At 38.4% G+C, this 16,253-nt stretch overlaps 1 protein-coding gene across 11 annotated transcripts in view; it reads right to left on the bottom strand.

The window, feature by feature from the left end:
- Positions 1–16,253, bottom strand: part of COL19A1 (collagen type XIX alpha 1 chain) — a 372,523-nt gene that overhangs the window by 81,079 nt on the left and 275,191 nt on the right. For all 11 annotated transcript variants that reach the window (XM_006127229.4, XM_014575574.3, XM_014575570.3 and 8 more), the window contains 9 exons: positions 15,441–15,530; positions 15,094–15,138; positions 14,918–14,995; positions 12,231–12,266; positions 12,088–12,141; positions 11,945–11,998; positions 9,921–9,962; positions 5,781–5,834; positions 4,781–4,834 (listed from right to left, as the gene is read on the bottom strand). In XM_006127229.4, coding sequence (XP_006127291.2) covers positions 4,781–4,834; positions 5,781–5,834; positions 9,921–9,962; positions 11,945–11,998; positions 12,088–12,141; positions 12,231–12,266; positions 14,918–14,995; positions 15,094–15,138; positions 15,441–15,530 — 507 coding nt within the window. The remainder of the gene's footprint in view (positions 1–4,780; positions 4,835–5,780; positions 5,835–9,920; positions 9,963–11,944; positions 11,999–12,087; positions 12,142–12,230; positions 12,267–14,917; positions 14,996–15,093; positions 15,139–15,440; positions 15,531–16,253) is intronic.

Here is a 16,253-nt window from a genome sequence, read left to right as displayed (position 1 = left end):
GATAAATTATACTCTTCTCCATCATTACTACTGGTAACTTCTGTGCTTTATATTTTTTACACTTTAGCTCTGTAGACAAGAGAATGGTATCTGTGATTTGCTCAGAAACATTTTTGTCATTTCCTATCCCTATGAGCTTTCTACCCATTCTGAAAGGTATATGTTAATTCCTCTCTGTTAGCTGATGTTATCTAAGCAAAAGATTACTTTGTGCCTAATTTCTCAATTATTTTTGGTATTATATATATAAAAAGTATGGATTTCTGTTATAGCACTTAATGAACTACTGCACACTTTACTTCCAGCTACTGCTCATAATTCTATTTTATGGATAAAAATTCACTCTGATGGATTCTGATATCTATCCTCTAGCATTATATGTTCATGTTTAAATATATTTAATAGTTTTAATAAGATTTCATCTCAAAGGTGAATAGCTAAATCTTTATAAATGTTTGAATTCATAAAACATGCCTCATATCAATAGTAAAAAGTCATTGAATGATATTATCAGTTTAATATTCTGAATTCCAGTGTAATCTCTGGTGATGAGCATGGGATAGAAAGGAAAAACATTTAGCCACTATGCAGATTTAGTATTTCCGAACAAAGAAAGTTAGTTCACTATCCTTATCTTTCCTGAATGATCTCAACATATGATGGGAGGTCTCAGGTTCCAAAAGATCAACTAAAAAGATTCTCTGTAACTTCCCAAAGTTGTTTTTCTTTTATAACAATGTACCTGAAGGGAGGGAAAATTATATTTTTTGCATTTGCTGTCATCAGTTGTGCTGCTGCTTTTTGTAGTAGATTCCAGAACTGATTGTGGCTTTCAGTTACCAAAAGATGCTTTCTTTCAGTGTGCTCAAAAATTTCCCTAGTCTCACTTGATAGTTTAGTCCTGACGTCCAAACTAGTTAGCTTGTAAAACTGAGGTTTATTAAACTCTGAGTACCGTATTAAATACTTAAAAGTAAAAAAAATACTATCAAATACATTACAAATTCTAGAAATTAGCATCTGAACATGTTATGTTGATGTCAGTATAGAATCATAAAGGACAATGGAATAATTTCAGAAAGCTTCATCTGTTTTTAATTTGAGGCTATAAAATCAGATCAGGCACCTTACATAAAATAATGGCTGCACATGGATATAATCTGAACTATAACTAAATTGTGTTATTCTTTTGAATAATTTTATGACCAAAACACAGGACCCGAGTCAGACAATCTGTGTTGTGTATTGATAAGTACTTTCTAGGTAACCAAAGGCAAATTGTTTAGCAAGTTGGTAGTTCTGTTTCCATATCTATAATATGAGAATAATGTTACCTAGCTTGGGGATGTTGTGTCTAACACTGAATATTTTACCAATTATATTATAAAAGTGTACTAAACAAAAAATCAGAGCAAGTCTCATTCGCTGTTTTTGATAGTTCAGCTTGTGAACATTATCCCAATACAGTGGAGAAATCTAATGTTCTGCCTTCTCGCTGTTAACTTTTTAAATTCCTGGTTCCCATGTAACATAGTGTCTAATAATCTGGTGTTTAAGGCAGACATTGCGAGCCCTATGTCTTCATTCCATTGCTGACTCACTGCTCTCCATTAGCCTCTTGTGCCATCCTATAGACTGGTCTCTTCAGATTATCAATAAAATTTGTATAAATCTACCCATCTCTTCAAGCATCTGCCCTCTCATCTGCCCTCACACATGCAGTAGCCCTGGTATGCCACAAATAATGGGAATGTATTTAAAATATGAAAATATTAAGAAAACCATGACTCTCATGATAATCCTGATAAATCTACAAAATGGCACCTTAAAAGGACCTATAAGCACCACAATCAACATCTGATATGCCTTTATTGCACATTAAGTTCTGGATATATTAAACTTGATATCAAATCCCAACATCACAGGGAACAGGAGTATATAGGTGTATGGAAAGTACAAAGGTGAGTCCCTATACAGTCTTCTCCTGGATTTGGCACTTCTGCCACAAGGACAGCAATTTCCGTCCTACTTGGATAAGGGTGTGCTATATACAGAGCATCTTTTTTTCATATTCTAGTGCGATCTACTAAAAAAGAGGCAGATAGTACTAGTGAAAGGCATGTGATTTCTATGGCCACCAGTTGGTTGAAGAAGGGAAAGCAATGGGCCCTACAGAAGGCAGAAGAGCTGGTCTGAGACACAGACTTCATGTTGAAGGAAGGGGAGTAAAAGAAAGAGTTGCTGAGGGGGTAGGAAAGAAAATCTGCAATCAAAGGAGCCCAGAATAGGGAAAACTGACAGGGAAGTGGGAGAGTTAAAGAAGAAAAGGGAAAAATCATGAAATGATGGAGAGGTGGGGACTAGAGTGAGCTTTACAAACTGTGCACAGGGGGACAAGGCCGTATTGACTCAAGCCCCGGGGAAAGGGGCCACCCAATATCTTGTGGGACTTGTGCCCCTTTCTGAATTAGTTGACCCCAGCTATAGAGCCTCATTAATAATACTTAGACACCTAGAATAGATTTAAGAATTAAGTTTGTTATAATTCTTACACTTTAGTTCATATTGTAATAGGAAAGTGCAATCTGAAAAGCACCTGATAAAATTCATATCATAGACCCTTGCAAAACCTAAATTGCCTTAACAGTGAAATTCTCAAACCATATTGAAACTTGGAGACCAGATACTCCTGGGGAATATGAAAGAGGTGAAGGGAAGATAAGGGAAAGAGACTCTTCAGTTATGGAAGAAACATAATATGTAAGCAACAGAGGTCCTGATATTGAAGCAAATAAAAATATACCATTGAATGAGATTAGGGAGGCACTGGATCTTTCAGCTGTGTGAACAGAGTTTTGGTTTATATTTCCATGAATTATAAAATACTATGTGAATCCAAATGGATAATCATTAATGGCCTGTACCAATAGCTCATTTATGTCTATGAGAGTATTTCCACTGAACTTTAGAAGACCCTGAAACTATTGTTCCATTTTGTGACTCTGGTAATAACTAAATAATAAAAAACATGATAATTTTAGATCCATTGCTGGAATAACAACTTCATTTATGTAGTCTCCTGGAAGTAACATTCATTCACCCACTTACAATGTAGTTGCCTATAGCATCTGCTGAAACATTGGAGCCACCCAACATTTCTGAAATGCATAAGCACCTACCAAATACTGAAGAAACATTCAAATAGCTTCCTTATTGACTGAATGAGCACTGTACCCTACTGAATTAACAAAAATTTGCTTAAAATGAATTTACCCTAGAGTCTCTTTAAAAGTCTAAGTGCCAGTTATAACCTAGTCTTTTTGTTATTACCTTCTCAATTGCCTCTAAAATCTGTCTCAACTCTCAGCAGTTATATACAGTCACAATTGTTTACAATTGGTTCTCCGTGCTTCAAGTTACTGCTGCATGCATTGCACAGAGATGTTCTATGGAGAGCACAGAAAAAGGCCACACTACTGATTTACCACAGTCCTGTTTATTTTTAAAATAAAATATTTTAAGGGCCTTATTCATTATTGTAATTTTTATTTTTAAGTATGTCTTTAAATCTAACCTCAGGACATCCTGAATATTTAAGAAAAACAGGCCTGGAAAATTCTCTGAATAGTGTCACCACAAAAGAAAGAAAAAAGCATGATAACTTTGAAAAACATTCATACTTCAGCAAGCAGCTAAGATCTAGGACAGAGTATGGGCAGAAGGGAAACATACTGATTAAATTAAAGGAAAAATATCATCATTCCATTTACCTGATCTCCACTCTACCTGATAACTCTCTTGAGATGATGGATGGTACAAATTTAAGTTTGAAAACCATTTTCAATCCATCATTTTGTTTGAAATTTCACCTTTATTCCATAATTAACCTTAGCTATGTACCAAGAAATAGCCAGGAAGAATAAGAAATGATTGAATACATTCAAATTTCCAAGTAATAGCTCACGTAATTTTTCAGATGCTTTCACTCTTATCACAACAATATCATTCACAAGAGAGTAGTATTTTACTGGTTTCAATTCAGGTGCTTTGGTATTGTAATGGATATTTTATTCAATCTATTTTATCTAGAAAATTATCTCCAAGAATTTCATGATTCACTCACATTTATAATTTCAGTGAATTCTTTTGATACACGATTGCTCTTGAGCATTCATTGCAAATATCTGCCATTTAAAATTGGAGCTGTGGTATTTCATTTTCGTTGGGCAAAAGGTCATATGACATTTTTTCTGTAACCTTAATGGATTACAGTACCATTGGAATCTCAAACCTGGTGAAAATAGGCACTTTTTCAAATTTAAAATTCAGTCTCTGAATAATTTCCTACATTCTGTTAATATTTGATGTTGCCATGAATTATCCTGACACTAAATTGGTTCATTGGAATATTTTTGGAACATAAACACTAAAGGACTAATAACATACTCAAAACAAATGTGTTATAAAATGTGAACATTCTGAGAAAGCTCAGCATATATCCATTTGTTGTACCATCCTATATTATCGTCTCAATATTAGCATTTAAAATTATACAGAATCATTTGTAATTCAATTAAGAACTATGAAAACAAAATGGCTCTTATTTAATTGAGCAACAGAACTTAACTATTTGGAAAATTCAGACTCAAGAACTGTTAATATCAGCCTTCCTAATGATCCATATCTTCTTTGGATACTCTGGAAAATTAGATAATATGTGGATTTAATTTTCAATTTGTAATAACTAATAAAATTATTATTTAAATTAAAATAACTTTACCTCATCACCTTTCTCTCCAGAAAGTCCAGGAAATCCACGTTCACCTTTACTTCCCTATGAAGATATAACTTTTGAATGATTACTGTATTTTATTACTGTTACCAAAACTCATGGACTGTAGTGTGATTCATTGTAAATTTGCTAGTATGGAACTTATGGCTTAGCAGTAAAGGACCCTAAAACAGACAGAGTCAAATTCCACACCTGCACAGATCCCACTATGGTCAATAAACATTATATCTAATTCCTATTCCTCTGTGGTTGAGTTTGGTCCCAAAGACTGATGCTGAATGCAAAAGTTAGTCAGAAAAATTACAATTAGATTAGAGGAGGCATAGATCAGCATTCATATTGCACTCCATAGCAGTACCTGACCCAGACCAAGGAAAGTAATAATCCAACTACCAGACCAAATTCAATGATGAAACCTACTCACATGATACCTGAGATACATTATGCACACATTAAGAAGACTAGTTTAGAATTATTTTCAAATAAGTTTTTACTTTTAAATTATTATTATTGGATTCTGTTTTAAGGAATTTAGGTGTCAAAACCTGCAGTCTTCAATCATTCTTCATTAAGGCACAATTCCTAGTGACTTCGACATGAGTTTAGAATTTGTCCCATTTGAAATCGATGAGATTGTTCACATGAATATCAATATGTAACTGCTCAGGATAGTCCAGCGATTATGGTGGAAGCCTGGCAACTGGAAAATTCCCTGCTTTACCACAGACTTTCTGTACAATCTTGGGTAACTCACTCAGCTCGCTGTACCTCAGTTCCCCATTTATAACATGGGAATGAATCACAACACTTTAGAACAAGGGGTGTTGGGAGAATAAATACATTAAAAATTGTGAGGTGCTAAGATACCACAATAGTGTGTGTGTGTGTGGGGGGGGGATATAAGTACATAAGACAGGCAAATAAGATTTATTCCTGAATTTTTAATGGGTAAAAAAAGTAATTGGAAATACTCACTTAATAAACTTACCTTTGGCCCCTCTCTACCAGGGATTCCTGGAGGACCTCTTGGTCCAGTATCACCCTGGAAAACAGAGGAAAATAAAAAAATGACAGGAATTAATTTAGAAAAAGAAACAGAGGATTGTGTTATTATATAGTCACATCCGTAGCCTTGCCTTCTTGATTTTGTGACCATCCTTGTTAGGTAAACCTGTTATTTTATTTCCTCCTTTCCTGCCTATTAATGCAGGAACATCAGCTTGGCAGCTTGCTACAAACTTTTTGTTACAAATATACAGAATTGTGGTGGTTAACATTTCTAGAGAGACATTAAATATATCAAGACATGCCAGGGGCTTTATTATTTAAAATTTTCCTGTGTTGTAAATTTCAGTGATAATGTATTAAAGGTGAATGAAACAGAAAATGGTGAATGATCTCCCTGGTTTCTTGGCTCTAGATTTTAATTCCAGACTGAAGTTGTACTTTTGGAAAATCTGAGATTGCCTGAAGCAGAGGATGCATTGGGAATATCTGGTACTGGGCAGTGTTTAAAACCAGGAGAATTGGGCGCCCATTCCCAGTAAAGTAAAAATTCTCATGATTGGAGAAGCTATCTACAAGAGTTTCTCTCTCTGGACTTTTTTTTAAGTTGTTTTTAAACTGTAATAGTACTAACTACTACTAAGAACAAGTATAATAAACTAAAAACTAAAAGAGCTAAGGGGACACATGTGAGGAAAAACAACATGGACAACTGCTAAGGCTGTTTCGGGGCTTGGCAACTGAGAAGGAGCTACGGGCAGATCTCCCATGCAGTGCTATATGACACCAGCACAGAGCAAGTGTCTGAGTAACATGTAGCTGTAGGCTGAACAGTCACTTCTATGAGAAATCTCCAATCAAAGGCACAGAGGATGCAAGCACACCTACAGGGAAGGAACTAAAGTGTCTATAGTGAGCTTATTGAAAGAACTCAGTAGGGTAGCTGTGTTGGTCTGTAACTTTAAAAACTAGTAGTCCATTGGCGCCTTAAGGTATATCTACACTACAGAGAAGATCAAAGCTGTGGCTGTTCATAGAATCATAGAATCATAGGACTGGAAGGGACCTCGAGAGGTCATCGAGTCCAGCCCCCCGCCCTCAAGGCAGGACCAAGCTCTGTCTACACCATCCCTGACAGATGTCTATCTAACCTGTTCTTAAATATCTCCAGAGAGGGAGATTCCACCACCTCACTTGGCAATTTATTCCAATACTTGACCACCCTGACAGTTAGGAATTTTTTCCTAATGTCCAATCTAAACATCCCTTGCTGCACTTTAAGCCCATTACTCCTTGTCCTGTCCTCAGAAACCAAGAGGAACAAATTTTCTCCTTCCTCCTTGTGACACCCTTTTAGATATTTGAAAACCGCTATCATGTCCCCCCTTAATCTTCTTTTTTCCAAATTAAACAAGCCCAGTTCATGAAGCCTGGCTTCATAGGTCATGTTCTCTAGACCTTTAATCATTCTTGTCGCTCTTCTCTGTACCCTTTCCAATTTCTCCACATCTTTCTTGAAATGTGGCGCCCAGAACTGGACACAGTACTCCAGCTGAGGCCTAACTAGTGCAGAGTAGAGCGGCAGAATGATTTCACGAGTTTTGCTTAAAACACACCTGTTGATACAACCTAGAATCATATTTGCTTTTTTTGCAGCAGCATCACACTGTTGACTCATATTCAACTTGTGGTCCACTATGACCCCTAGATCCCTTTCCGCCATGCTCCTTCCTAGACAGTCGCTTCCCATCTTGTATGTATGGAACTGATTGTTCCTTCCTAAGTGGAGCACTTTGCATTTCTTTTTATTAAACTTCATCCTGTTTACCTCTGACCATTTCTCTAACTTTCTAAGGTCATTTTGAATTATGTCCCTATCCTCCAGAGAAGTTGCAACCCCACCCAGTTTGGTATCATCTGCAAACTTAATAAGCGTACTATCTATCCCAATATCTACATCATTGATGAAGATATTGAACAGTACGGGTCCCAAAACAGACCCTCTAGGTCTGTTGATCTTCCAGGGTTTGAATTAGCAGGTTTAGTTAACACAGCTCATTCAAACTGAGAGGGGAACTCTGGTCTATGCTGGGAATTAATGTAGCAGAAGTTGCGTATCTTAATTTGACTTTGTTTTGAAGTATAGACGTTAGAGCCTAACAAAAATATAAATAGTATTATGAGTTTTCATGGGCAAAATCCAACTCTAAGAAGTGGGTTTTGCCCATAAAAGCTCATAATATTATATATATATATATATATATATTTGTTAGTCTCTAATGAGCTACCGGACTACTTGTCTTATGTAAAGAAGAAGAACTAGATTTGTTTCTAGACAAAGGACAGGATTGAGTGATTTAATGAAAAGCATGAGGTGGACCTAGGCCTCAAAGTATGAATTTGAATCAGGACTCAATTTTACCAATGGCAGACATGACAAGCTTTTCACTGTCTCTGAAATGTCTTACATCCATAACATTTGTGATCTACAGAATATAGTAAAACATAACCTCAGTTTTAGGAAAAGCATATCTCTGGAAACATGCCAATGCCTATTTTGTTTTGAACAACCCTTTGGGTATGTCTACACAGCAAAGTTATTTCGAAATAACAGCCCTTATTTTGAAATAACTTTCCTAGCGTCTACACAGCCAAACCGCTATTTCGAAATAAATTTGAAATAGTGGAGAGCTTATTTTGAATTTGGTAAACCTCATTCTACAAGGAATAATGCCAAATTCAAAATAGCTATTTCGAAATAAGTGCTCTGTAGACACTTATTTCGAAATAGGGGGCCTCCAGTCTTCTCAGGGTGCCCTGGTGGCTACTTTAGCCTCAGCCAAGAACACTTCTCTCCCTCCTTCCTCCCTGGAGCCCTTAAAGGGATAGACTCTGGCCACAGTGCCTGTGCCAGCTCCAAGCCTGACAGCTCAGAGCCAGCAGTCACTGCCCCTGACCCACTGGCCCCAAACCATGAGCCAGCAAGCCACTGGCAGCCAGCCCTCCATCGCTCCTCAGGAGCAGCCTGCCAGCTCCCAGAAGCCTGCCAGGGCCAGGGAAGGCGGGCTCCTTCCTGGTCCAGGGTGGAGATCATGGACCTTATTCAGGTTTGGGGGGGATGCCCCCAATGTCCATGATCTCCGCACTAGACGGAGGAACATGGCCGTCTATGGCAGGATAGCTTCCAGCCTGGTCATCAAAGGCCACATGTGAACCAAGGAACAGGTCTGCATGACAATCAAGTTGGTCCGGTGAGACCCCCCAACCCTGAGCCCTGAGCTTCCCCCCCCCCCCGTCTTCCCCTTGCTTCCCCCTTCTACCTCTCTCCTCTCAGGTTTCCCCCTCCCCTCTCCCACCCTCTCTTCTCCTCTCTCCCACCTCCTTTCCCCAGTCTCACCAGGGTCTCATTCCCTCTTCCCCAGTTTTGTTAAATAAAGAGAGTTTGTGTTCATGAAAATACGTGTATTTTATTTGACATCAGGAAGGGAGGTTAGGGAGGGGTAAGTGGAAGGACATGAGAGAGGAATGAGGCACAATCCCCCAGTGGGGCAGACCAGGGAGGCTCTTAGTGCTCCTCAGGGTGGAAGCTCTCCCACAGGGCCTCCTGGATACTGACAGCCCCCCGATGGACCTCCCAGATGGCAGCCTGCAGAAAGGGCAGCCAGGCTTGCAGCAACGCATCCACGAGAAGCACCAGAGTGCCCAGGGGCAGCTCTGGCTCCATGTTGCAGAGTGCTGTGGTGTCCCGAGTGAGGACAATCAGAGCACGCAGAGACAAAATGCTTTGCTGTCCCTCATTGAGGTAGACAAGCAAGCAGGGAAACCTGAGAACTGGCTGTCCGGGGAGGTTCCTTTAAGTACAGACCTCAGCCTCAGGCAGCATCCCCACATGGTAAGTCCTGACCTGGTGCCCTGCTGGAACTAGTTCCGGCCAGCCTTAAATGCAATTCAGAGTCCACTCAGTGTGGATGTGCTATTTCGAAATAGCAAAATGCTATTTCAAAATGTATTTTGTGTGTAGACAAAGTAAACTATTTTGAAATAAGATATTTTGAAATAACACTGTAGTGTAGACATACCCTTTCATATTATGGAAAGACTTTCTCCATTACCAATACACTACCTTCAATGAAGCACCCATGTCTCCCAAAAGTGGAAGTGCAATCTGAAATAAAACACATGCACATACTTAAGAAATATTTAATATGCTTTATATACCTGATCTTTTTAAATATTTGGCCCACGGTTCTCATATGTATTAATGGTATAAAGAGTGTATATCATTATGCAAATGAGTAAGGCTTAAAGAGTTTAAAGAGAAGCTAGATAATTTCATGGAGGTTAGGTCCATAAAAGGCTATTAGCCAGGGGATAAAATGGTGTCCTTGGCCTCTTTTTTTCAGAGGCTGGAGAGAGATGGCAGGAGACAAATCGCTCGATCATTGTCTTCGGTCCACCCTCTCTGGGGCACCTGGTGCTGGCCGCTGTCGGTAGATACTGGGCTAGAAGGATACTGGGCTAGAAGGACCTTTGGTCTGACCCAATACGGCCGTTCTTATGTTCTTATGTTCTTATGTTCTAAGGCTGTTTTATTATGATATCTTTAAAGAAAAATAAAGAGCATTCATGGTGAAAAGTGTATTAGATACACTGACAAATGTGGTGTGCACTTGTCTTCAATGTAACCAGTTTCAAATGTTCACATTTTTAAAGCTTCCGAGCCAGGAAAACAGAAGTTTCAAAATGGAGTCTTCAGTACATTTGGAAAATTGATCTTTGCTCACAGTGGAGGTCAGCAACCTGTGCAATGGAACCACTGCTGACCATGGCTTAACAGCTAGTGTAGAGAAGGACATACCACAGTCAGCATGGCTTCACAAACTCTGGAAAATCTGCCAAGGACGTTCTTAGAGGAGGATTAGTCTACAACATGGCAGGGTTTAAGCACTCACCAAGAAGACTGCTCTTATAGAGAAGAGGCTGAATTCACATCTTGGTAAGCAGCAGGGATTTGGCTGAAAGACACTATATGGTTTCCCAGCACGGAAGCGTGGCTTTTTGGATAGCCATGTCTTTTTTGTTTTATGATATATCTCAAATGAAAACTAAGAAGCTATTTGATATTGCAGTAGTTATCTACATTAAGAGAATCATCATTATATCTCACCTGTTAACTGAAACTAAGCCTTTCTAAGATTCTGGTTATATTGTAATAGATTTTGGTCCGAACCCTTAGGAAAGTCAAAATCATATAATTCTGAACCACAAGCAAGGTTAATGAGTGACTAAAGGGTTTTGCTTTGCGGAAGAACACGTTGCAAGACCTGCTCTAGGAATTCTGAGAGCTTTATTTATCTTTTTAAATGCCAATATCAACATTTGTTTTAAACTCAAAATTAAGCTTATGTAGTTTCAGCCTTGACAAACATGTTAAAGGACTTAAACTCATTTCAGATGTCTGTTCATCTTAGCTGTTCATCTTAGATTAATTGTTTTGTGAGTACTTATGAAAGTTAGTTCATGTTAAGGCAGGGGTGCATAATAAGTGGCCCACGAGCCTGAAGTGGTTTGCCAGGGTTGGCTCCTGCAGGCTGCCAGACACTTCATATACCTGAACTTCCACAGGTACAGCCACTTGTAGCTCCCATTGTCCTCAGTTTGCCATTCGCAGCTAATGGGAGCTGTGGGAAGCAGCACAGGCTGGGCCATCACTTCCCGCAGCTCCCATTAGCTGGCAATGATGAGCTGCAGCTAACAGGAACTGTGAGCAGCCAGGCCTGTAGATGCTCAGTTAAATGAAGTATCTGGCAGCCTTCCCAGGGTTAAACTTGGTGAACCCCAGGTAAGAGCAAAATCAGAATCTTACAATTGTTCCTTAGTTTTGTATTTAATAAGGAAACAAACTGCATTCATTGAAAATGGATTCAGACATGGTAAGTCAAGTTGCAGCTATTAAACTATTAGCTTTAACTATAACAGCTAAATCATAACTTCCTGAAAACAAACATTTATCATGAAAGACCTGAAATAACTATAAGAAGTCAGTAGGCAGTCGACTGAATAAAGTTTGCTTGGCCTACTGGTATCTTTCTGTTTTAAAATACTAGCATCCCAGCAATATAAATCAAGCATAGTTGGTATACATACTGGGTCACCTGGAGGGCCTGGAAGTCCTGGCTTCCCATCTACTCCTGGAGCACCCTAAAAAAAAGGCCATTGCTGTTAAAATGTCAGTCACTGATAAGTGGCATATATATCTATATAGTATTATAAATAGAACTGTTACTTACATCAACACCTGGGGTACCTGGAGTTCCAGGTAATCCAGGAGGTCCTCTAGGCCCCTAACATACAGAACAGTTATTTAAGATGTGATTCAAGAGACTGTTTAATGGAATATATGTTAAGTTAAAATAATTTTTCCACATTATACCTGGGGACCTGGTTCCCCAAATGGACCTTTAGGACCCTGTAAAAAAAGCCAAATGTAAAGTTAGATAACAGAAGCAATACTTCTAAAGCAGCAGTGAGCATGTTCCAAACATACTGAATGTGGATTTTTGGTTTAGTGCATCTTAGAAGGGCCTGCTGAAAGTTCTGGTTACAAATCTGGACCCAATTTTGCTGAAGTTCAAGGGTGACTGGATTCAGTATTTTGGTTAAGAACCATTTCAAATGGAAAGTAAGGCTACTGAGTAACTTAACTACACAGCTATGTTATGAAATGGGCTATTTAGTTAGCATGAGATTTACAGAGAAAACTGAAATTTATTCACTGCAAAATCTTTATAAATTGTAGGGTGCCCACGAATCAATGTAAACTTTTTTAAAAAATTATATAACGTTAATTTGTTTAAAATGGTAAAGACTTGCTTAAAATTTATATTTGAATTTACAGCTAGCTGCCTCAAGCATTATGAATTCTAATACTTATTCATTTCAATAAACTGAAAAGTTCAGTGTAATATGAATAAGGATATTGCCTTATTGATCACAGTAGAATTTATGAGCCATCTACTCCCTATATTATTGAATACTGAAGAGCACTAGACACAGAAAGATTATAGTTTGGATTACAGATCAAATGTTGGCATTATCTAAGACTTCGTTCTTTTAAGGCCAAATCTTTACCAGCTTTCTCACTTGCAGAGGGTTTCATGGGTCATGGAGGGGGCACACAGGGGTCCTGATCACTGTAGACCTATTCTCTAGAGGGGCTAATACAATAGTGAGAATGTATGAGTAAGTGAAGAATGACAATGTAAATGTTCAAAGAGAAATCCTTCACATGGTGAACATGGACAGCAACCTCAAGGAATCCAGTGCAGCATTGAATCTCTCTTGAAGAGGAATGTGTCCTCCAGTACACACTATAACAGATTCCTTTTGTACAACACTTCTTTACACAGGCTTGGCAAAGGATATGTTACTTGGTATTGCAACCTTGGAAAATTCTAGGGCCATAAATGTTTTACATTATCAGAGAAAGCTGGGATAAACATACATTACTGAAATGAAATTAATAATTATCTTACTCTTGTGGAGAAAGCTACATTCTAAAGAAAAAAACACTGATATTTTCTGGTGTCATATTTTTCAAAAATATGTTCTTTTTAATTTGGGGAAATATCTGAAGAAGCTCCTGCAAGAATTGAGACTTCAAAAAATGGGCCGAATACTGAAGTAATAAGTGTCACAAAAATGCAGTGTAAAGAACAAGAATGAAGTAGCATTTTGAAAAGTGTGCCGCTGATGGTATTCTGCTGCAGTGATTTACTCTGATTACTTTGGATTCATAGTTTTTTCCTTGTTTCATATTTAAAATATACATGGTAAAATATCTGGATGTTGTTGCTTTCTGGGTGCAAAGCTTAGTTTTGCAGCACTAGCTAGAAACTCTTCACCCACAAGCAATACTCGATATTCTGGTTCCTCCCCAAGGCAGAGTACCTGACTCAGCTTCTCTCACTGTACAGGGAATGGGGAATGACATAAAGAAGGGGACTCTGTTTATTGACTGACAGCTAGGGATGCTTTACGGGGCCTGTGTCTCTTCCCATGTGTGGAACCAGAATCGTCAGAGAACTTTATAATAGCAGTCAGCCAGAAAAAAAGCCATCAGCTATAACAACAAAGTGCAGTTAATGTGGGATGGTTCATATCACACGTTCTTTCAACTTTCCCATCCCTCACAAGTCAAGATCTAGAGAGACTAACAGCAAGACCTAGACAGTAATGTCCTTTTCTAGTCTTTGAAGAGGGAAAGAGTGTTGGGGCAGGAATCTCCGGGTATGTCTACACTTGCAGCCTAATTCGAAATAGGGCTGCAAATGTAGGCATTCGAAATTGCAAATCAAGCCCGGGATTTAAATATCCCACGCTTGATTTGCATCTTCCCGACTGGGCGCCACTTTTGAAATTGACAAGACCGGACTAACTGCCCGCGTGTACATGTGGCAGTGAAACGGCTGTTCGAAATAAAGCCCTATTTTGAAGAACCTGTTATTCCTCCAGCAATGAGGTTTAACAGGTAGTTCGATTAGGGCTTTATTTCGAGTGGCCATTTCACTGCCGCATGTACACATGGGCAGTTAGTCCGGTCTTGTCAATTTAAAAAAATGGTGCACGGCCGGGAAGATGCAAATCAAGCATGAGATATTTAAATCCCAGGCTTGATTTGCAATTTCGAATGCCTACATTTGCAGCCCTATTTTGAATTAGGCTGCAAGTGTAGACATACCTTCAGGGTGCATCTACACTGCACCCTTACCTCAAAATAAGCTTAGCAAATTCCGCTACACAAATTGTGTAGCTTATTTTGAGGTAATTTTGAAATAAAGTGCTATTCCAAAATGTCCCTTAACCCTTGTGGAATGAGGGTTACAGGGATGCCAGAATAGCGCACCCATTATTTCGAAATCTATTTTGAAATAAGGTGCTGCTTTAAAGATGCAGAATAGCTATTTCAGGATACTTCTGCAATGTAGACGTGGCCACAGAGCAGCACAGAACTCATATGAGGAATATCTAATCTGAAACGTGTTATATGAACCTGTTAATTACATAGATTTCTCAATAACAACTACAATGAAACTCTCATTTGCTGTCTGCAATACTTACAGGGGGTCCTTGAATTCCTATTCCGAGTGGCCCTATCTCTCCAGGGGACCCTTGTAGGCCAGGAAATCCTCTTTCACCCTGATAAGATTACAAAACTTTGTTTAATCTTTAAAAACAGAAATTAGTCATTTTATTTATGTCTCTTAGAGACAGGAACTGTGATAATTTTTGTATACCTTAGGCCCTCTTGGACCCGGGGTCCCAGGAGTGCCAGCTGGACCCTAAAAAACAATAATTCTATCTTGAAATTACTGTCTGATTGAATTGTATTGTCAGAGGTATCATAAATAAAAATTATCTAGCTGCACTTTCATTATTAGTGCCACAGCCTGGAGGATTATTGAATAGGCACTTGCATTAACAACAACATAACTTTACTTTCTCTGTACTTCCTTTCTCTGTACAGGTATAACATAGACTTTGTTTTCAAAAGTATATTACTTCTGCTATATGAGTAATTTTCAGTAATGCTATAAGTGCTACATGGAAATAAGCCATGAAAGGCCAGAGAATGAGTACTTACTGGTTTCCCAGGCAGACTTGGTCCAGGGGGTCCTATCTCACCTTTTGGACCTGGATGTCCAGGAGGCCCTATAATTCCTCCATAATCACCCTGTGGAATAGATATAAACCACTAATTGAACTGTTAGTGTTTTCTTTCAGGAAAATTAACATTAAGGTACATCTTGGTTATCATGACTATCTTCCATGGTAGTTCTCTATTAGGGTATGTCTACACTTGTACCCTCTTTCAAGAGAGGGATGCAAATGAATGCATTCAAAACAGCAAATGAAGCTGGGATTATATCCCGTGCTTCATTTGCATATTTGTGTTATGGCGCTATTTCTAAATAGTGCTATTTCTAAATAATAGACACTGTTAAGATGTGGTTATTTCGAAAAAAACCCCTTTCTCTCAAAATAACTGGTAAGTCTATTGTATGAGGAATATGGGTTATTTTGAGAGGTTTTTCTCTCAAAATAACCGCGTCTTAACAGCATCTGTTATTTTGAAATAGTGCTATTTCAAAATAGCGCCATAACGTGATTATGCAAATGAAGTGCGGGATATTTAAATCTTGGCTTCATTTGCAGTTTTACATGTCTTCATTTGCATCCTTCTCTCGAAAGAGGGTGCAAGTAAAGACATACCTTTGCTTGTTAATTCTAGGTATTGGGAACAAATTTAAACAGCCCTATTTCAGATTGCACCACTGTTGTTACAGCATACCTAGAAATCCAAGACATGACTCCAATTTCATAAAACAAAACCAACCTTTAAAACATTACTTTTAATGCCAATCTGGCTCTACAGTCTAGAGAAGTGTTTACTGTA

The sequence above is a fragment of the Pelodiscus sinensis genome, chromosome 3 (genome assembly GCF_049634645.1).
Source record: "Pelodiscus sinensis isolate JC-2024 chromosome 3, ASM4963464v1, whole genome shotgun sequence".
Lineage (NCBI taxonomy): Eukaryota > Metazoa > Chordata > Testudines > Trionychidae > Pelodiscus > Pelodiscus sinensis.
Note: the sequence above shows the minus strand (reverse complement) of the source record. Positions and strands in the feature narration are given on the sequence as shown.